This window comes from Abramis brama (genome assembly GCF_963993115.1).
Source record: "Abramis brama genome assembly, chromosome: 4".
NCBI lineage: Eukaryota > Metazoa > Chordata > Actinopteri > Cypriniformes > Leuciscidae > Abramis > Abramis brama.
The window spans coordinates 37,924,706-37,946,708 of NC_139966.1; the positions used below are offsets into that span (position 1 = coordinate 37,924,706).

Sequence of the window (22,003 nt, forward strand, 5' to 3'; positions counted from 1 at the left end):
AAATAATTAATAATTCACATACTAGAAATCAGAATGACGAGTAGTATCATCTCTATTCAATTGACATATGGGGAATATGAGGAAATTCTATACTGTGTGTGTCATATAGAGATGGAATAATTTCATATTACATGAAATTAATATTATACAATTGAATGGTTTCGTTTCCACACGACGAGCGAGATTTGAGTATGTGAAAGTGTTGCGGTGACTGAGTCCGACTGACACGTAAACATAAGCCATCATACACACTGTTGAAACTGGTTCACGCTCCCTTCACGTGTTTCTACTTTATTTAACTCTGTATATCTATTTCAAGACATTAAACGCGACTCTTTTTGTTTTGAGAGGTCTGGACACCGGCTTGGGCTCGCGTGTCCTCTCCGGCATGACGTCACAGAGGGACACTCCACTCCACGCGACAAGTGTAGACAAGATGGCGCTCGCTGTTGTGCCACAGAAGTAACCAGTGCTTGACGAAAAATCAGGTTAGTGAAATATCACCTATTTTAAACAGCTCCTATCTAATCGCGTTTACACCAGTGGCGGAAATAAAACACAATCAGTGTATTTCACTCGCCCAGCACCTCAGTCTCACTCCTGTGCTGTGTGATTTTAGCATTAGCACACTAGCATCCCGTGTGTTGGTTAACTTTCCTCTATAACAGGCTCATTAGAGTCACTAAAAAGGCTGAGGTGCTCTGAGCTCAGCTGTTAACCGGGTTAGCTCTTTGAAACCATGTAGATGAAGGAGTTAGTTAGCACCAATCATCATTCACCGTTCGCGCGCCTAAACACCTTCAAAGTCATACTGAGTTTAACTAGTTAAATGAGATCAATTTGGTTGTCCATCCTCGATTAAATACAATACCAGAATTGAATCCGCGTAAAAGCAGAGTGATAAAGACAAGCACTGACTGTGCAGTAACAACTTTTACGCTTTTACTTCAAAAGCAATGTGCCATAGGCATATTTAAACTTCTAAATAAGACTAATGTCAACAAACTAGGTGTATTTCTAGTGTGACTAGTTTGTTTTTGTTAAACACACGTGGGGCCCCGAGGAACTGGGTGTTATTTTGGACGTGACACAGATAACCAGGCATCTATGAAGCTAAATAAGGGACATTTACATATGCATTTGTTTAAGCCGGGTTGTTTACTTGCGAAGCTAGTTACTTACTGATTTTTAAAGTGCCTTATTTAAGTTTTAAAATACGGGGATTCTTTTTAAGCATCAAGATACTGTCGTGTTTTTTGGACAGAGCACCATGGAAATGCCTTTTTTATACATACATATACCATTACATGTACCATGCAAATACTGTGGTACTTGTATTTTGAGTGACATGTAAATACCATGTTATTTGAATATTGTAGTGATATGTTTCAAAATACTACAGTATTTCCATTTGGTTGTGTACCATGGTAGTATCCTGATATTGATGGTACTTTTTGAAATACCTTTGAGGACCTTGAAATGGTAATCACTCTGTATCATAGTGTATTTCACACACCTAGGTAGTACTGCACTGGAGAAATACAGAGATTGTTAGTTTCTATGTGGTCACTCTTATTTGTGTGTGTGTGTGTGTGTGTAATTACGGGAATAGATTCTTCCTCCTGTTGTGTCAGATCAACTGTGCTCTTGAGCAATAGTTTTATGATGGTTCTGTTAAATTGCTGTCTTGATATGATATAATGTACACTGTCTGTCTCAGGGCTAATTTGATACAAAGTCACAAAACACTGAAGAAGACCTTGGCTTGTACCATCGCACATTCACTGCCGTCCAAAAGTTTAGAGAGGGTAGATGCGTTTTAGTTTTTTTAAGAGAAGTTTTCTATACTCACCAAGGCTGCATTTATTTGATAAAATACATTAAAATTGTAAAATATTATTATAATTTAATATAACTCTTTTCTATTTTAATAAATGTAAAAATATAATTTATTCCTGTGATGCAAAGCTGAATTTTCAGCATCGTTACTCCAGTCTTCAGTGTCACATGATCCTTCAGAAATCATTTTAATATGCTGATTTGCATGTGGAAACCATGATACATTCTTTCATGATTATTTGATTAAAAGAAATTTCAAAAGAACAGCATTTATTAGACATTTTTGTAAGAATGAAAAAGTTGTTACTGTCACTTTAAAAAGAAAAAAAAATCTTACTGACCTTTAAAATGGTTGTGTATGTACTGAAATAATGAATATGTCTCATGCATCCATCTTTTTTTCGCTGCAGATTGACCATCATGCCTTGGGAGGAGCTGGTTTCGCTGCTGGCTGCCGTCACCACGGTGATGTGAAGAGGGGCAGTGACTGACTGTGATGGACAGGTGTAAGCACGTGGGTCGCCTAAGACTCGCGCGGGACCACTCGATCCTAAACCCGCAGAAATGGCACTGTGTGGACTGCAACACCACAGAGTCGGTGTGGGCATGTCTCAGCTGTTCGCACGTAGCGTGTGGACGCTACATAGAAGAACACGCGCTTCAGCACTTTAAGGTATGTGTTGCATACATGTAATTGATGTATTGTTTAAAGCCACATAAATAAATAATACATACGGCATCAAATAGTTTGTTAATTTAGTTTACTGAGGAAAAAAGTATTGATTTTCTTTTTGACGTTAAAATGCTTGCTCCCGTCTCAGCTTAAAATGCAGCATCAAGTAATTTATTGGTTGATCTTGAAATTATACACTTTACCTTTAGATATAAACGTGAATATCCATAAAAAATGTTTAAACTTATCAGACTGTCTCTTATTTTATAAGGATGTGTATTTGATTTGTTCATAGGAGCAGCATCACCCTTTGGCCCTGGAGGTGAATGAATTGTATGTATACTGCTACTTGTGCGACGACTACGTGCTGAATGATAACGCGACGGGTGATTTAAAGCTGCTGCGTAGCACGCTAAGCGCCATTAAGAGCCAGTGCTATGAAGTCACCACGCGCAGCGGGCGCACCTTGCGCTCATCCTCCGCCGCCGGAGACCAGCTGTCAACCAGCACGCAGGAGCTGCAGTTGCGCGACGAGGACCGCATGTTCACGGCACTGTGGCACCGGCGCCGTGCTCTGATTGGTCGTGTGTTCCGCTTGTGGTTTGTACAAACGGAACGGGGGAGGACGCGTTTGGAGGAGGAGCGGCAGCAGGAGGAAGAGGAAGAGAGGAAGCGGGAGGCGCGGGAAAGGCGGCGGCAACTCAAACGGCAGCTCAAAGAGGAGCTGGAAAGCGCACCTCCGAGGAAGAGCCATCGCATTCGTCGCCAGAGCTTAAAAGCAGATTCTGCGGATCCCGCGGCAGTGCCGGCCAATAGAACCAAATCTGTGAGGCGTAGGTCTGCTCCTCCTCGCGTCTCTACCCGTACTCCACGAACTCCTAGAGAGAGAACGCCTCAACAGAGGCCGCGTCCACAAGCCAAGGCCAAACGGCCCCGGGCCCAACCTCCTAAAACAGGTGATTCGCCTATCAAGCGACGACCCACCGTAACTCCAGGAGTGACGGGTTTGCGCAATCTTGGCAATACTTGCTACATGAACTCAATTTTGCAAGTTCTGAGTCACTTGCATGTATTCCGGGAGTGCTTTTTGAGACTGGATCTGAACCAGGCGCTGGAACTGCTAGCCTCGGCCGTCAGCCGCAAGTTAGGACTCTCTGCTCAGCGCGTGACGCAGCCAAAAGGCTCTACCCAGTGGTCGGGGCTCAGCGGAGGGGCCTCCCGTTCACGAAACATGGAGCTTATACAACCCAAGGAGCCCAGCTCCAAACACATCTCGCTTTGTCATGAGTTACACACACTGTTCCAGGTTATGTGGTCAGGCAAGTGGGCTCTGGTGTCCCCATTTGCAATGCTGCACTCCGTGTGGCAGCTGATCCCGGCGTTCCGGGGTTATGGACAACAGGATGCACAGGAATTTCTTTGCGAACTCTTAGATAAAGTCCAGCATGAGCTGGAACGGACCAGAACGCTTACACCTGCCACTGTTCCAGCTAATCAGAGACGGCTTATCAAACAGGTTCTCAGTGTGGTCAACACCATCTTTCATGGCCAGCTCCTCAGTCAGGTAATGGGTTTCCAGATAATCACATCTGCTGATTAACATGAAACATTAGGCCAGCAACAAACTCTACGCAAGTGCACAGACTTGGTCAAAGCACTGCACTGGTGCTTAAAATTATCCAATAATTTACTCACCCTCAAGCCATCCTAGGTGTTCATGACTTTCCTATTTCATCCAAACACAATCTGAGTTATAGTAAGCTTCATAATGGGAGTGAGCTTGAGTTTTTGAAGCTCCAAAAAAACACATCCATCCATCATAATAAGTAATCCATACGGCTCCAAGAAATTAATAAATGCCTTCACAGAAGATAGAGCAAAACAAAACACCGGTCAGGAATTAGAAGTCTAAAATTAGAAGAGTCTCCAGAGTCGTCTACTCTAACCTATGTTTACGCTACTCCTACATCCTACGTCGGGTCAGAGGTTACTCTTCCACTCTTTTAATTTTTGTGTGAACTATCCCTTTAAGTTTGGCCAATGGATCACAAGGGTGTACTTGCTTTACTTGCTTTGGCTGTAACCAAACTTAATCAGTACTTAAGGGCGTGATAGTTACATTCAAATATTAGTTACCTTTAGTATTTTGTTCTGGCATGTCAGAAAGGCCCTGTTCCAAATGGTGTGTTCATGAAGTCCACAAGGTTTTCAATCGCCTGGAGGGCCAACATCCTGCAGTAATCCTGAAGACCTTTATCAGCTGGTTCAGATTTTTTATTGGGCTTGGAGCTCAACTCTGCAGGACAGTGGCCCTCCAGGAGTACGATTGTACACCCCGCCATATGGTGTCCCATTTGACATTTCTAGGTTTCAGAGGGGTGCTTACATGTGCCCCTCCTGTTGAAGCTACAAAGTGCACATCAAAGACGACTACCCGACAGTCTATGCAGAATTATGAAGGACGACAAGGGCTTAGGGCGGCATTTGGCATAGGACCAAGAAGAACACTGTTTACACTGCACCTGTTGTATTCTCAGTGTTGCTGCATGTTCTTGCATTCTCTGACAAATTTCGAATGCTTCTACATGCGCACGCTTGATTTAATTTGTGTTCACGTAATTGACATTGTTTCTTCTTTAAGCATTTTTACACATTTAACATTCAGTTTGGCTAAAAATCCCTGTGTCTCTTCTTGTAGGTGAGGTGTTTAGCATGTGATCATCGCTCAAACACAATAGAGCCCTTCTGGGATCTTTCTTTGGAATTTCCGGAACGTTATCACAGCAACAGTAAGGATGCTGCACTGGTTCCATGTGGGTTGACGGAGATGCTGGCCAAGTTTACAGAGACCGAGGCTTTGGAGGGAGCCATATATGCTTGCGACCACTGCAACAGTGAGTTGGAAACATGCCAACATGTCATGTAACTGTAGGGAAACATGGCAGGATAATAAATAGCCTGGAACTTGAAAGGGATATCATGGCACTCAAATGTGAAGTGTGTTATTTCTGCACTAGTGCAGTTTTTTTCCGCACCCCAACACTACCCAGTGCTCGTCTTCAATTGGCCAGTTAAATAGATAACTCCGCCCCCAAACTCACATAATTAACTGAGCCTAAAGCTCTCGTCAAGCCAAACAAAGAGAGCAATATTTAGAAAGCATCAGTGTTTACATTCTTCAGAATATCAGCCTTCTAATGGCTAACTTATAGTTGTTAAACTGGGATAAAATTAGAACACACTTCACTTTTAAGTTTAACGCTCCTCCCGAGGAGGCAATCCCACTTGATCATCAAAAATTTCTCGTTTTTCTGTCTCTTTAAGGCAAACGACGGCGATTCTGCTCAAAGCAAGTGGTCTTGACTGAAGCTCAAAAACAGTTGATGGTTCACAAACTGCCTCATGTTCTCAGACTGCACCTCAAACGCTTCAGGTATCCACACGAGCACATGAAATCCTGGATTTTCCCAACTTTGAGGTTTCTGTCAAGTCAGATGTTAACGTGTACGTGTGTGTTTAGGTGGTCCGGGCGAAACCACAGGGAGAAGATTGGCGTGCACGTTCAGTTTGAGCAGGAGCTGAACATGGAACCGTACTGCTGCAAAGACTCCAGTAACTTACCCCACCCGCAACACTTCCTCTACCAACTCTCTGCTGTCGTCATGCACCATGGGAAGGGATTTGGCTCCGGCCACTACACTGCCTTCTGTTATAATACGGAAGGAGGTAAAACATTCTTCTTTTCATCTGCCACGTCAGAATTTTGCATGCAGTGGATATATTATTTGTAAAAAGGTATACACAGTACTTTTGTTTGACTCGTGCAAGTGTACCAGCAATGGCTTGACGTTACTAGTGTAAACGCATAACCAGAAGTACATCTTCATAGAAAGTAGTCCCTTCATTAAAGGACCATTTATAAAATATTAAAGCTCAAAAAACACATTATAATCACTTTAGCAACAAATACAATACATTTATGCTTTTAAATGCTCCAGAATAGACTTCCATTGTTAGTGCATTAGCGTAAGTACAGATGCAATGCATAGTTCTTAAAGGGATACTTCACCGATTAGCATTAAGCTTTGTATCAGTAGAAACCGGGCAGTATTTTCGAATGACCGTGCTTCCCTCCCTCATGTCCCCCTGAGATGAGAGATTTCTGTATTGTGTGTCTGAAAAAAAAACTCAGATGACGCAAAAATCATAATTTTGCATCATCGGAGGCTTTTTTGTCCAGAGGCGAGAGACTACAGCCAGTAGTAGGAGCTCGTTCCGCATGTTTTCAACCCGCCCATAGGGGGATCTCACGATAAAACGGCGTCTTTTCAGTTTTGAGTCAACTAGTAGCCTAGTTGTATCATTTCTTCCGATACTGCCCTCTGTAACCGGTAGGCGTGGCTTGGGAGTGTCCTCGTAGGGCAGCGAAGCAAGTGCATTCTGGGAGTTGTTGTCTTTCATCCAATACATTACATTACAATCCAAATACATTTTCTGGCTTTTCTCAGTCTAGAAGGCACCAACGTAGTTTGTGACGTCAGAAACACCAGTGATTTCAAACCGTGTTTTTGAGACTGTCTTTGGTTCACTGCAGTTTTAAGGAGAAAATCATCAGCAATGGTGTTGACTTATGAATTTGCACATGGTTTGTCTTAAAACATATTAAAAACACCACATAGGCATATAAACAAGATTCAAAGCTTGATTTTCACCACAGGGGGACTTAATTTTATATATATTTTATTATATTGAAACCGAAACATTTAAAATCAACTTATTAACTTAGTCCAGGGTTTGTTTTTAGGTTGTTTTTTTTGCAAGTTTAAATGAAGTTATTCTAAATCTATTCAGGTAGAAGTTTGTATTTTTGTCGTTAATGCATCTTATCCTCTTTCTTCTCAGGGTTTTGGGTGCACTGTAACGACTCTAAACTGAGTGTGTGTGCCGTGGAGGAAGTGTGTAAGGCCCAGGCTTACATTCTCTTCTACACACAGAGAAACTCTCAGGACAAAAGCAAAGCCAGTGACCTCTGACCTCCGCTGAGTAGCCAGTCAACCGCAGAGACTGTTTGTTTTGTACATTCTGTTGATATCGTTTTGAGACGGTTAGCTTGTCTCCTTTTTCTAGTGTACAGCAAATGTGGAGAGTATGTTTTTGTCATGCACACTTATGCCTTAAAGTTATACAACTGACAGATTTTGGTAGGAGGCATTCATGCAGCGATTGTAGCGTTCGTTTGTGTGCATGTACGAAGAGAGCGAGATTGTCCAAGTCGGAAGCATTGATGCCCTCATTAGTGTCTCTGTGTTTCCCTGATTGATATCATCAAACCAAAGTTGAGTTTTGAATGTGTTCCGAGCCTGAAATGTTCGTAGCGTCAGGATGAAAGAAAGTGTAAGAAACAATGTTTTCTCTCTTCATATTAAAAGTGTTTTAATATCTTCAGACATATTTTTAAAGTGCCCTGCCAAGTCAAATCAGTTTAACTCTTTCCCCGCCAGCGTTAAAAAGAAATTGCCAAAATGTGAAACGCCAGCTTTTTAAAAATCATTTTCACAAACGTTTCATGGCCCTCAGAATATTTTGTTGTATGAACATCTGAACATGCCATATATCAAAAGAAAAAACGGAGCGTCTGCTTTTAAACAAACAACCAAAACCTTGTTTTATTCTAGCTTCATGCATTCACAACACTTGAATGTGGGTAAGTTTCATAAAAAAGGCAACATTTTGAGCACAAAGCTGAGAAAATCTTGTTTTTGTCATAGACTACGTCAGGACGGGATTCAATGATTCACGATGATTAAAACATAGATGGAGTCCATCAAATATTCACAGTCCTGTACCTCGTCCTTGGTCGACATTTCATTCTGTAACATTAGGCCGTTTTGATTTATGTGGTTTAATGTGGATATCATAACCCCTACCATATAAAGGCCGGGACACACCATTTTTCAGCGTCGGTCGGCTTAGTTTTTCGGTGTGTTCCGCACTGTGCCAGATTTGAAAATGTCTTAGTATCGTACCAGAAGCTCAAAATTATCGTACACGAGTCAAACGTACAGAATACGGCTATTTATTGACCAAAAACTTTTTGACACGACATGAAAATTACTTTATTGCTAAAATATAGACCTCAGCTTGGAAAAAACTGACCTAAGCGCTGCGGAAGGAACGTTTTTTTAATTATCATTATTATTATTATTTACTTTTTTCTTCTTCTTGCAAAACATACATCTATGATCACACAATTCTGATATTATCGTACATTATGAATTTTTTTCCTTTCATTATTGATCGTACATCGTAGAGGTCAAAATTATCGTACCAATACGATAATTATCGTAAGTCTGGCAACAGTCGGGCATGTTTTTTTTTTTTTTTTCTTCTCTGATTGGCTATTCAGCTTAGCGAACCAGTCAGTGCAGGAGAACAGAAGCAAAAGTGGTGATAGCGAGCAAAGAAGTCAAGAAAGAACAGAAGGCGGCCATAATTTTACCTCATCTTACCAGAACATTTGAATGCACAAATATTTTCATAATAACATGAGCCGACTGGAAAGAAGAAAGTGATCAGCGTTATTGATATTCAAATTGGTAAGCGCGCGCTGCTTTGTTTACGGTTTGTACATCTGCAGCCCTAGTTTCGGTTTCCCTTTTTGTATGACGAATATCGAATATTAATACCTGCTGATATATACAGATATTTACTTACACAGGCGCAAAACGCACGATAGTCGACTTGAGTCCTTTTGGTGTGTTCAAGTTCATCTTTTTGGCCGAGACAACGCGACAACAGTCAGCTTTCGTCGGCTTGGTGTGTCCCGGGCTTACAGTGGAAAAAAAACGGAAATGCAAAACTTTTCGTAAATGGCGGGAAAAGAGTTAACGATGTTGAGACTTTTAAACAAGAGTCGATTCAGGAATTTTTCTGTCTCCTTCTCAGAATGTAGTTTTATACCTGGTATTTGGGTAGATATTTTTTTTCCCATTTTACAGGAAAATGTAAAAGATTTTTTTTTTTTTTTCACCAGCAAAAGACAATGTATGCTGTATACATTGTCTGTGTGTGTGGCGTTAGACCGTTCTCTAGTTTGTACACTTTGTTGGATGTATGTGTTTGTGAGACACACACACACACTTGCTCAAATATCTTACAGTTTCCACATCTGGTTTGTTGTTCTTTTTCATCATTCGAGCAAGTATAGATGTAAAACTATGCAAATTGTTACCTCAATTCATAGAGAAATTTACCTCAATAAAAGGAGAATATTTTTGCATTTTTCTAAACAACTTGCCAAATGTGTTCTTTACTATTTTAAAGATTGTCTTGAAATTTTGGGTGAAATTATATTAATTGTCTATGAAATGTGTATGTATCTGTGTTATTTACAATTACAAACTTCAGGATTCATTAAAAACTTGAGCAGAGTTTCCTCATGTCACAGCTACCATTTAAAAAAAAAAAATCAGTTTCAAAGTTTGTATTCTTAATAAAACGCTTAATAAAACCCACTAGGGGTGGAACGGTACACAGAAGTCACGGTTCGGTTCATACCTCGGTTCAGACATCACGGTTAGGTACGAGTTCGGTACAATGGAGGGAAACCAAAACAAAAATGCAGAAGGCCATTTTTTTATTGTGCATGTCTCAGGCTGTACCATAGTGTCATACAGTCTCTCCCCTGAGCTAGCTGCAACAGCCTGCCCTGAAGTGTGTTAAGTAAGATGTAAACAAAATAAGACAATCAGCTATAAAACTGAAAATAAAGCATATGTGCGGACGCACGAGCGCGAGGCAAAAATGTCATCATTGCGGTGTGGGCGGTCTTGCGCGTTGGGTGCGCAAGGCCACATTTCGCGTGGCGGTGTGCAGTGCAATGCACGGTTTTTTAGCGCTCACAGCACCGGCACCCAGTTCTTGCGTCTAAATTAGTTGCTTAACGTACATTAACAAAATGAGCCTACAATAGCAGACATAAGCCCTTTAAATAAAAATAAATGGCCATGTTTTATAAAAAGGTTCACAAAACTAAATACAAATGTTTAGAAATTATGTAAGATAACGTTAATTTAGTTGTAGGTTACGTTCTCATATCCATTTTTTCCCCTAATGTCACAAGGAATAATCTGGTTTCCTTACTCGATTCTTATGTAGTGTGGTTTTGGTGTACTAAAGTGTTGTTGTAGGGCAGGCTACTAAAATAAACATTCACGAGTGTACCTTACTTCTCACCGCTGATTCCTGATGGACAGTTATACCGAGTCGCACCCTGTCGTTTCAAAGAATAGTACACCGGCGAACGCGAAGTATAAATGCCTCGTCCATTTGGGGAGGCGCGCGCGCGGTCTGTGGAGGCTCGCGCTGCAGAGGCAGGCGAAAGTGTAAACAAACCTAGCTTAAGGCGGGGCTACAGATTAGGTGTCCCTAAAGAACCCGCGTATCTAACAGTAGTTCCGCATTACATTAATTAATTTGCATGCGAGTTTTATTTATTTTTATACCGTGTATTCTCCGTGTAAATTTATGCACCGAACCGTGACGCCCGTACCAATTCGGTTCAATACGAATACATGTACTGTTCCACCCCTAAAACCCACTTAATCTTAATTTCAGGAATAATGCTAAAAATAGTTTTGCAATGACGACAGATTTCACCTGTAAAGAACTACAAACAATTTGAAGTATTGTACAGTTTATTTTGTCTTTTTTAAAAACAAACAAACAAAACGGAGTTCAAAATGTAATAGGTAGGCTACTAGATGAGACAGACATTTGATATTATACAAATACCAAAAAAAAAACAACTGTAAAAGCTGTGCGCATTACGACTGACTACCTGATGAATTTGTTTTTCTTGCAAAAGCCCTTCAGTGACGTGTAAAGCCAAGCAGCCATACTTTACATGATCTCTTTCACTGCACAGAGCACAAAAGAGTACAAAGGTTTTGTCTTGCTCACTTAATTCGGGCACTGGCTTGTACACATGCATAGTAGTTTGCCTAACTTAATGCTGAGTATATGCTGTATGGTCAAAATAGCATTTCATGGTTTAAACTAGTTTCTTCTTTTAAGAATACCTGTTTTTTTGTTTTGTTTTGTTTTTGCATGGGACTGGAGTGTGTTTATGCACATGTAAGTCTCAGTAGTCGTCTCCACGGCTCACGACTTCCTTGCACGTAGGTCTGAGCAGGATGGTGTGTTCAAACTGAGCCGTGTACGAGCCCTTGGCGTCACACAGAGGGGGGTAGGGGTCGATGATGCCCAGGTCACACAGGTTCTTCAGGGCCATCAGGTACTTGCTTTCACCCAAACGGTCGAGCCAGCGGCGACAAAACGCCAGGGTGCAGAAGTTCTCGTTCACCACGTTTAGCAAGTGCTTTGCCCTGGGCAGCCTGAAGTTCATTAATGAAAGGTTACAATGTGTTTCTTTTGATTCATTAATCTGGTTTAAAGAATAGAGCAGTCTGAAAATTCTTCAAACTGTCTACTTTTGTTTTCCACAGAAAACTCATACAGAATGACAGAAGGGTGAGTGAACAATAACAGAATTTTCATTTCTGGATTAACTTTTTCTTTATGAGCATCAAACTTCTATAAAATGTGCTTGTCTGTTAATATTTTCTAATTTTGATTTTCATAAACCTAAAACTATTGTTGTATAAATAGCTGCATCAGCCTAATGCATAAACATAAACAAAATCTTTTTCTTTTTTTTTAATTTACACATGCAATGCATATTCGTAAAACCTAAACATGCTGCACACAATTTTTTTTTTAAAAACACTTATAATAGTCAAAACAAGGAAGTCTTTTTTTTTTTTTTTTGGCAGTGGTTCGCACAAAATTTTCTTAAATTTCCTTAAATTCTAAATTGTGAGGTATAAACGGGCAATTCTGAGAAAAATTCTTTTTTTCCCCTCAGAATTGGACTTAACTCGCGATTGCGTGTTTATATCTCAAAATTCTGAGAAAAGAAGTTGGAATTGCGAGATATAAACTCGCATTTGCCAGAAAAAGTCAGAATTGCGAGAAAGAAGTCAGAATTGCAATATATAAACTCGCATTTACCAGAAAAAAAATCTGAATTGGAGATATAATCTCGCAATTGTGAGAAAAAAAAGTCAGAATTATGAGATATAAACTCACAATTGCGAGGTAAAGTCCGAATTGTGAGAAAAAGTCAGACCTTCAAGATGTAAGCTCAAAATTGTGAGAAAGTCAGAATATATAAACGAGATATAAACTCACAATTGCGAGATGTAAACGAGATAAAAAGTCGCAATTACTTTATTTTTATTCAGTTTTATGCACCACTTTATTCTAATTTAAAACCATTTATTTTAGCAGATTTTCCTCATCATGATGTCACAACTATTCCTTTAAGATCAGAAATGTTTTCTGAAACAGATCTTCCAGAACTGCACCAAAGTGCTCTACATGCACTAGTAGTGTATTTATGAATGGCTGATACCTGATTGGCACATGTCCAACATCAAAGTTCTTCATGTAATGGGAGCAGTCCATGTCATCATGCACCACTCCTTTACCAGTGCTGCCGAACGTCTCAATGGCGAACACATCCCCCTCCTGGACGTCAGTGGAAATGAACAGAGAGCCAGTCAAAATACTTCATAGCCTTTTCTATAAAGAGGATGATGAATGTAACAAATTGCCTTCTCAGTTTTTCAACACACAAGTTCCTGAGTTGTGATTATCAGAAAGGACAATTACACAAACTTGTGCAATTAGCTTTAGCATATATGCTAGCATACAATAATAACCACTGGGGCTTGAAATTGAATATGCATATCGTATAAGTGTATATTGCACATAATTTGTATACTATTGTACACAAATCATACTGTATACAAAGTTTTAAAAAAATAAAAGGAACATGAACCCGTAAGCAACAATGAAAGTTTCAAACAGTAGTATATTTGTTGTCACTTGACTTCATGCCATAAATAAAAATGGTTGCCTTTTTCAGTTTTCATTCAGGTTTTAGTGGCCAAACAAATGGCAGTATGATCAAGACAAATGTAAAAAAAAAAAAAATAATCGTAATTTTGAATTGAAAATACAGGCTATTATTTATGTGATTTATGTAATTCATAACTGAATGCGAAAAGAAACATGAGGCATACATTTTTTATAACCATGTGAATGTTCAATTATGGTTAATTCGTGAAATCCATGCATACTGCGCACAGTATACATACTGCATTAATAGTAGTATGCTATTCCAGACATAGCCAAAGTGATACAGATATCTTCAATGCAACACGCACAAGATGACAATGACAAACACACACCTCCATTCTGGTGGCTTCGCCTCCCTTCACTATAGGCACGGTTTTACCAGCGTGTATCCGATACTGACCAATAGAGTGTCCGTTCAGATTCCGGATAGGTTTGACTGAGGAAATGCACACAAAATTATGTCAGTTTAAGAGATTAATATTATTATTATTATTATTATTATTATGATTATTTCCAATTTCAGTCAATACCTTGGTACGTTTTCCCATCTATTTCAACCTCGTACGACTCCATCACTTCCTGTATTGCTTCTCCAACATCGCAAAGACGTACATCTATACCTGCACACTGTGAAAGAGAGATTGTTAATTCTGCACACACACACGATAATCTATGGTGTCAGTCGCACGCACACACATTGATGCCTGTGTTGGTAGCGTCTCTCACAGCCTCAAGCAAGCGGTCATACTTCGGATTGAAGGTGACAGTGAAGGCACAGTCAATGATCCTGCCTGAAACACACACACACACACAGTGCAGTAAATACTTTGTGCGATTCAAAAGGCGTAAAGCAAAATTTAATTTATGCCGACATTGTTCCCACTGCTTTATGAATCCTTTCTTATGATCAAAATGAAACTGAATATCTAATTCAGTTCAACAGTCCATCGCTCATCTGCAGTCCGCTCTCCAGTGAAAATATTAAATCAAATGCATAATAATTTCCCCCCACTTTCCTAATAGGCATTTCTCAGATAATGAGAAACAGATTCAGCCAAATACGTCTAAGGTTTGCCAAGACTTGGTTACGCCAAATAAGGTTTGCTAGTGTACAGCTGCAATTTTGTTCTATTAAGACATATGATATTGTATTATTTTATGTTAAGGTTTTTAATTAAGTAACAGTGATATAAATCAAACAATTATCATTATAATAATGATTTAATTCTTATTTTATAATATTTATATGGCTTTTAATTACAATGACATAATTATTATTATTAAAATCCAATCATCATAATTTAATTCTTATTTTATATGAAGTACTTTACATGGCTTTTCATAATATTCTATATAATATGTTATTATTATTATTATTATTATTATTATGTAGTAGTAGTAGTAGTAAAAAACAATCATAATAATTTAATTCTTATTTTATATTAAGTATTTAGCATGGTTTTTAATCATGTCTGTTTAACAATAATAATAATAATAATAACTATAATAATAATAATAATTATTAATAATAATAGCCAATCATAATAATTTTATAATTATTTGATATAAAGTACTTTACATGGCTTTTAATTATTATGATTGTTTCATAATGATAATAATAACTTATAAAATAATAATAGAAATAATAATATATATATAATAAAAATAACAATAAAAGTCAATCATCAAAATAATTTAACTCTTGGTTTATATTAAGTACTGTACATTGCTTTTAATTGTCATTGTTTCATAATATATTTCATATTATTATTATTATTATTATTATTATTAAAAGCCAATCGTCAATTTCATTCTTATTTATTAATAATAATAATAATAATATTAACAACAACAACTATTATTATTATTATTTAAAGCCAATCGTCATAATTTAATTCTTATTTTGTTTTAAGAGTTCTTTGCATTGCTTTTAATTATTAAGATTGTTTTAAATTATTATTATTATTATTATTTAAAGCCAATCGTCATAATTTAAATTCTTATTTATTAATAATAATAATAACAACAACAACTATTATTATTATTTAAAGCCAATCGTCATAATTTAATTCTTATTTTGTTTTAAGAGTACTTTGCATTGCTTTTAATTATTAAGATTGTTTTAACTTATTATTATTATTATTATTATTAAAAGCCAATCATCATAATAATTTTACTCAGATTTTATAAAGTACTTTGTGATTTATTCTTTTATTTTATTTTATTTTATTACTTTTAATTATGTTTAATAATATTATTACATTAGTATATGAATACTATTATAAAACACTATTATCATCATAAAGGCAGGTGTGTCGTCCATGGCCACACCGTTGATGTGTGTGCCGAAGTCAATCTTGCACACGTCGTCGTACTGGAGGACTGTGGGGTCTCCAGCGTTAGGTGTGTAGTGAGCAGCACAGTTATTCAGCGAGCAGCCGGTGGGAAACGCCAGCCCTGCGTTCAAACCGTCCTCTTTGATCAACTTCCTACTGCAGTCCTCCAACCGCTCGCTGAACCAGAGGAAACACAGAGAAGAAGAGATAATACTAGTAAACTGGACACTTGGGCTTTGATGTCCATTTCTTTTATGTTGAACATCACTTCATATTTTCAAACCAGGTTGGAGTTCATTTTTTCTATTTTAACAACTTAAAAAATAATCACACAGATATTAATATCCTCACCAGATGTCAATCATAGTCATTCCAGGTTTAATCCAGCTTTTCACATATTGCCGCACCTGCCGATGGGCTTCAGCCGCCTGCCGGAAATCATTCCACATCTCCTCGTTGGCTTTATCCAACATTTTCTTCTCCTCGTTGCTCGTTCTCCAAGCGGCGCTAGAGCTGAGAGGTCCAAAAAAACAGTAGCAAGAACATATATTTACCTTGAGAATATCCACCATCATATAAACACTATTAAAGATGGACATATAAATGTTTCTCCAGGCCATTATGGACTTTCTGTAAGGATCGGGAAAAGTCTTGCAAATGGGGTGAAACGCCGGATTTTAGCTGATGTGCTAATAAATATTCTACCAGTCTATTAAATAAAAATACTTAACTAAAAAGTATAAAGTACATCAAAATTATTAGAAATACATTTTTTAAATTAAAAACCATTTTTATAAATGAAAAACCTTTCTGTTATTCCCTGTAATGATACATTAGTTTAACATTTGTCTAATCAAGTAAAATCAGTCAATTGCAACTTATATCTGACTGGTTGTACCTTCTCTGACTATTATGGTTAAAGTTTGGCAAAGTCAAGTCAAGACTATACATTTCCAGGCCATAAACGCCTTCGAAGATGCCGCAGGAATTCAGTAAGATGATGTGAGGAAGTTAAGTTTATGAGTTGGCCCTCGCACACACACACACACAACTATTTTTGGAGAGAGTACTTTAGGCGCGAGGGAACATAAGTGACCTCTATGTCAGTAGTCTCAGCGATATAATATTACACAGAGCACAGGGTAATACGAGGTAGAGCGGCCCGTAGAAAGTACAAGGTGACCTGAGGGTGTTTAAGAGTGCATTCACATTGAGAAAAGACAAAACATCCTTACCCATCCTGTGATAGAGGGTATTCACACTCCTGACCCACAGGGAACACTCCGCTGGTGTACAGATCACAAATGGGGATGGATGGAGGGTCCGTTTGGGTTTTGGCTACAGGAGAGAAGGTATATCAATGTGAGAACAACATCTTCAGTAAGTTCTAAACCTCTGTGAATTAATCTTTTGTGGAACTCAAAAGAAGATGTTTCACAGAATGTTCACGCTGCTCTTTTCCACACAATGAAAGTGAAGCTATCTATTTGGATAGCATTTGGGCACCATTTTTTAAATGTGCCTACAGTTCACACAGAACAAGAACGCTACCTGACGATAGTAGGACAGTCTGAAGATACAAAATCTCATAAAAGCTCACTGAGATGATACAGACGGAACAGACATTATAAAGTTCTCACGCAATTCTTCTGGGAGGATCATTTTATTTAGGCTAGCAAAATATCTCACCATTTACTAATGTGTCCAGGTCGCACTCAGTCACCATTAAATGTTTGGTCTAAAACACAACTTCTCTCATGTTTTACCGCAGGACAGCAATTACGAATAAATTATATGTCATCTTTGCAGGACTGCGATATGAAGAGAGTAAAAAGTAGGGGTGTAACTATACCCTCATGTCACGATTCGATACATATCACGATACTGAACTCACGATACGATATTATTGCGATACTCCAAGACATATGATAAAAGGTTAACAAAAAATGTGCTGTTTATTAAACTGATAAATTTGATATTACATTGTGTGTATAAATGAATATTCTTGGACTTGGTGCTGGAAACCCAAAGCACAGGACAATGGTGACACCAGAATAAAAATATTCATGATTCTGAAGTTGAAAATACAGAGTTGTTTTAGACGAATATGTTTCTCTGTCACTGACTAGATACATTTAAAATAATGTAGGCCACTTTTTTACACAGATATTCCCCTATTGCATTATTATACATTATATTCAACATTATATATAATATTTTAATGTAGTACTGACACTAAAACTCTGAAAACTTGAATTTTTTCTCACATAGTAATTTTTATTTTGGGTGAACTATTCACGATACATATTGTTGCATTTTTGTATTGCGATATATTGTGACACGATATATTGTTACACCCCTAGTAAAAAGTAACATATCTTTAACAACAGTGTAAAAGTGAATAGCACATAAGAGGCACAATACCGGTATAAACATACATATCTATCGGTTCAATATGTTTCACATGACTAAACATGCATCATCATTTTCAAATACCTCCATTTTTACAGTCCACACAACGGACGTTTACACGACACTGTTTTCAACTAAAAACGGAAAACGTATGGCCGTTCATTTACACATCTGTGTTTTGGGGGCCTTAAAATGCAAACTTTTGAAAACGGGTTTCAAAGTGCAAGTATCAAGAAAATTATACTGTTATAGTCTCCATGTAAACTACAAAAACGCAGATTGGTGAAAACGATGACGTCATGCACATGTGTATTACATGTTCAGTCTTATAGGCGCGTAGTGTTTCATTACAAAGTGACATCGCCAACTACTGGCTGCATGAATAATACAGTGTTTTTAGTCTTTTTTTTTTTTTGTGGGTTTGTGTGAATGGGGATCCTTTGTAGACAACAAAAAAACACAGAAGAGAAACTTTGTGCATGTGTTCGCAGAGGTGGACAGTAACAAAGTACATTTACTTGAGTACTGTACTTAAGTACACTTTTTGAGTATCTGTACTTTACTTGAGTATTATGTTTTCTGGAAACATTTTACTTTAACTTCACTACATTTGAAAGACAAATATTGTACTTTTTACTCCACTACAATTCTGTCAAGGTCCTTGAGTAGGAAGTAACATCAGTCAGTGGATGATTTTGGTTGCAGGGGTTGCATTTTGGTTGGAAATGAAAGTCGGGTTGACGTCAGAACCCTGCATCTGATTGACATCAGAACCCGACGTCAGATTGACGTTGGATATTGATTGAAAATAAAAGTCGGGTTGACGTCAGAACCCGACTGATCATGGTTTCTGACGTCAACCCGATTTTCATTTTCAACCACAATGCAACGTCTGTCCAACGTTGGAGATCAACATCAATCTGACATTGGATTCTGACATAAACCTGATTTTCATTTTCAACGTTGGGTTTGGTCTTCTAAATGCGACTTTTGTCACTTTTTTGGAGCACCCTTGCTTATAGATAACAGTAAGGCTAACATATTCATACTAAAAGCCAAAAAACTTTAAATAGGGCAATATTTGAGGGAACAGCCATTTGGGTGTCCGAAACCATTGTGGACGTTATTGAGTGCACTTATTCAATCTCACATTCAATTCCACTACTGGAACTGTGTTCTAGAAATAAATTTGATATTGATATGAGGGTAGGTAGGCAGGCGTAGATTCAGAGGCATACGGTACTTAAAGTATTACATACAACAATGCAACAATAATAAAACAATGCATTGGCATTTACTTTTTACTTTTGATACTTAAGTATTTTTAAAAACTAGTACTTCTGTACTTTTACTTAAGTAAAAATAGGTCTTTACAACTTTAACTTGTAACGGAGTAATATTTGACCAGTAGTATCTGTACTTTCACTCAAGTAAGGAAGTTGTGTACTTCGTCCACCTCTGGTGTTCGTCACCCACTTTGGGCATGTTTACATGACAACAATGTACTAAATGGAAAAGAGACGACAATGTTGTCAAAACAATCCCCATTCACAAAGATCTGCCCAAAGTGGGTGACAAACACATGCCCAAAGTTTCTCTTCTGCGTTTTTCATGTGCAAAGGAAACCCCGTTCACATGAATCCACAAAAAAAAAAAAAAAATTAAAAACACTGTAATATTCATGCCAGGCCAGTAGTTGGCGACGTCACTCTGTAAAGAAACACTACGCGCCTATAGACTGAACACGTATTACACATGAGCATGATGTCGCCATTTTCACCAATCTGTGTTTTTGTAGTTTACACGGAGACTATAACAGTATCATGTTCAAAAACTTGCACTTGTCGCCAAAACGCCGTTGTCGTCTAAATGAACGGCCAAAACGCATAAAATCTTTTCCAGTTTTAGTTGAAAACGGTGTCATGTAAACGGCCCCTTAGGAAAATGTTTTCGAAAATAAAGTTTCCGCAAGACAAAAACACCAGCTCAGTGTGGACGGAAGGCCAAAACGGAGAGAAAAAGATGCGTTTTCAAACAAAAATGTATTAGTGTGGACAAGGCCTCACATTCTGCTATGTATTCGTGCTTTATAATATTTGCAGGATGTACTTGCACCAGTCTAACATTACAATGCAGATGTCTATTTTTAGTGAATAACAAGTGCTTAAGTCATATGGACTACTTTAATAACTTTGTGGGTTTTTTTGTTGTTGTTGTCATTTTTAGACCCTGATCACAAAGAGCACTATAAACATGTCCCTTATGCTTTTACTTCTTTCGAGCTACAAGGAAGATGGATTGTAAATGAGTAAATTCTCTCACTCATAAATCATAAGACACACATCATTACAGTGAAAGTTTGTGGAAACGTTAGCTGATAACATCTGTTTGTTTTAAGCTGACTTGAGCATTTTATGTTACGTCTCTGATAAATATCTGCTAAATAATGGCAAAGCGTTTGGTGACACGTGGGACCCGCTCAAAATCCTCCGCTGAAATAAAGGCTGCACTGCAGGATTTTCCCAGAGGCACATTGATCTGGCGTTACGCCAGTGCGCTGCATTGGCAGCCAAACACGCTCCCTGCCCCCATCAACACCAGCACACGTACGCGGATTCGTACCGCGGTCCCGTATCGGCACACACTCAAAGGTGCTGCAATGACACGGTCACAGATTCTCACTGATAACCGATTACTGCTCATTTCTCTTCAGTGGTCATTATCTAACATCTTTTCCAAAACACTTACGTCCTTTCTTCTTTTTTGTCTTCTTTTTCTTCTTTTTCCCAGAGACGTTATCAGCTTCCTCACCGTCTGTGATGGTAACAGGGTTGACACAATAATAAGTGACGTGCAATTAAAATGACAATATTCACAATGTACTACTGACTGCTCAGTATGTATTATATGTAGCAAATGTTTTTAATTATATACTGTATATAAAAAAAGTGATATCCATGGGGATATATATAAAATAAAATATATATATATATATATATATATATATATATATATATATTTTTTTTTTTTAAATGAAGGAAAACAAAACTGTTAACTTGGTTTACATAAAGGTATTAATCTAACAAAATTATTTGGCAAAAAAGGCAAATTACAGCAACAGGTTTTATTTTACTATGCAAAAACAAATGCATAGAAATACAAAACTTCACAGGAAAAAAATCAAACATTGACTATAACTAAATACGTTTTTAATATTTAATCAATTCTCTCTTGTTTTTGCATGTGCTCATCATTTCTTTGGATGACAACAATTTGGCACGTTTTATTGCGTTATCACAAAACAACTGACTCCAAAAACAAGTACGCAACATAATAACAAAATCTTTAATTTTTTTTTTAATAATATTTAAATAAAGGGTGTCATTTTTTTCTAAGACATCAGAGCCAGACATCACTATTGGCCATGAATTGTTTATTTATATATGTGTGTGTGTGTGTGTGTCTGTGTGTGTCTGTGTGTGTGTGTGTGTGTATAATATATTTACATATTTTTTTTTCTATATATATATATAATTCATATATGCAATTGCATACATAATTGGTGTGAATTAGATTGGTGTGAATTTTAGTCACGAAAATGTTTTTTATTGTGTGTCTGTGTGTGTGTGTCTGTGTGTGTGTGTATATATATATATATATATATATATATATATATATATATATATATATATATATATATATACACACACACACACACACACACACACACACACACAGACACAGACACACAGACACAGAC

At 37.7% G+C, this 22,003-nt stretch overlaps 2 protein-coding genes across 2 annotated transcripts in view; one reads left to right on the forward strand and one right to left on the reverse strand.

The window, feature by feature from the left end:
• Positions 1-353: 353 nt before the first annotated feature.
• usp44 (ubiquitin specific peptidase 44) lies at positions 354-9,539 on the forward strand. Its single transcript, XM_084111626.1, has 7 exons — positions 354-488; positions 2,250-2,512; positions 2,808-4,076; positions 5,211-5,406; positions 5,837-5,945; positions 6,033-6,238; positions 7,415-9,539. The coding sequence occupies exons 2-7, from the start codon at positions 2,336-2,338 to the stop codon at positions 7,543-7,545; spliced, it is 2,088 nt and encodes a 695-aa protein (XP_083967752.1). The 5' UTR covers positions 354-488; positions 2,250-2,335; the 3' UTR covers positions 7,546-9,539.
• A 1,657-nt stretch (positions 9,540-11,196) lies between these two features.
• The window catches only part of metap2a (methionyl aminopeptidase 2a), a 13,801-nt gene continuing 2,994 nt past the window's right edge, over positions 11,197-22,003 (reverse strand). The window contains exons 3-11 of the mRNA XM_084111628.1: positions 20,992-21,057; positions 17,067-17,169; positions 16,183-16,344; positions 15,827-16,008; positions 14,192-14,286; positions 14,026-14,122; positions 13,828-13,931; positions 12,987-13,102; positions 11,197-11,907 (exon numbers count right to left, since the gene is read on the reverse strand). Of these exons, the coding sequence (XP_083967754.1) occupies positions 11,655-11,907; positions 12,987-13,102; positions 13,828-13,931; positions 14,026-14,122; positions 14,192-14,286; positions 15,827-16,008; positions 16,183-16,344; positions 17,067-17,169; positions 20,992-21,057 (1,178 nt within the window). The 3' untranslated portion in view covers positions 11,197-11,654. The remainder of the gene's footprint in view (positions 11,908-12,986; positions 13,103-13,827; positions 13,932-14,025; positions 14,123-14,191; positions 14,287-15,826; positions 16,009-16,182; positions 16,345-17,066; positions 17,170-20,991; positions 21,058-22,003) is intronic.

What these genes read in the sequence shown, in the direction of transcription:
- usp44 (XM_084111626.1), top strand. Translation starts at nt 2,336, where the DNA reads ATGGACAGGTGTAAGCACGTGGGTCGCCTAAGACTCGCGCGGGACCAC. An exon ending in ACGCGCTTCAGCACTTTAAG is followed by an intron (nt 2,513 to 2,807) that starts GTATGTGTTGCA and finishes ATTTGTTCATAG; the next exon opens with GAGCAGCATCACCCTTTGGC. An exon ending in CTGCACCTCAAACGCTTCAG is followed by an intron (nt 5,946 to 6,032) that starts GTATCCACACGA and finishes GTGTGTGTTTAG; the next exon opens with GTGGTCCGGGCGAAACCACA.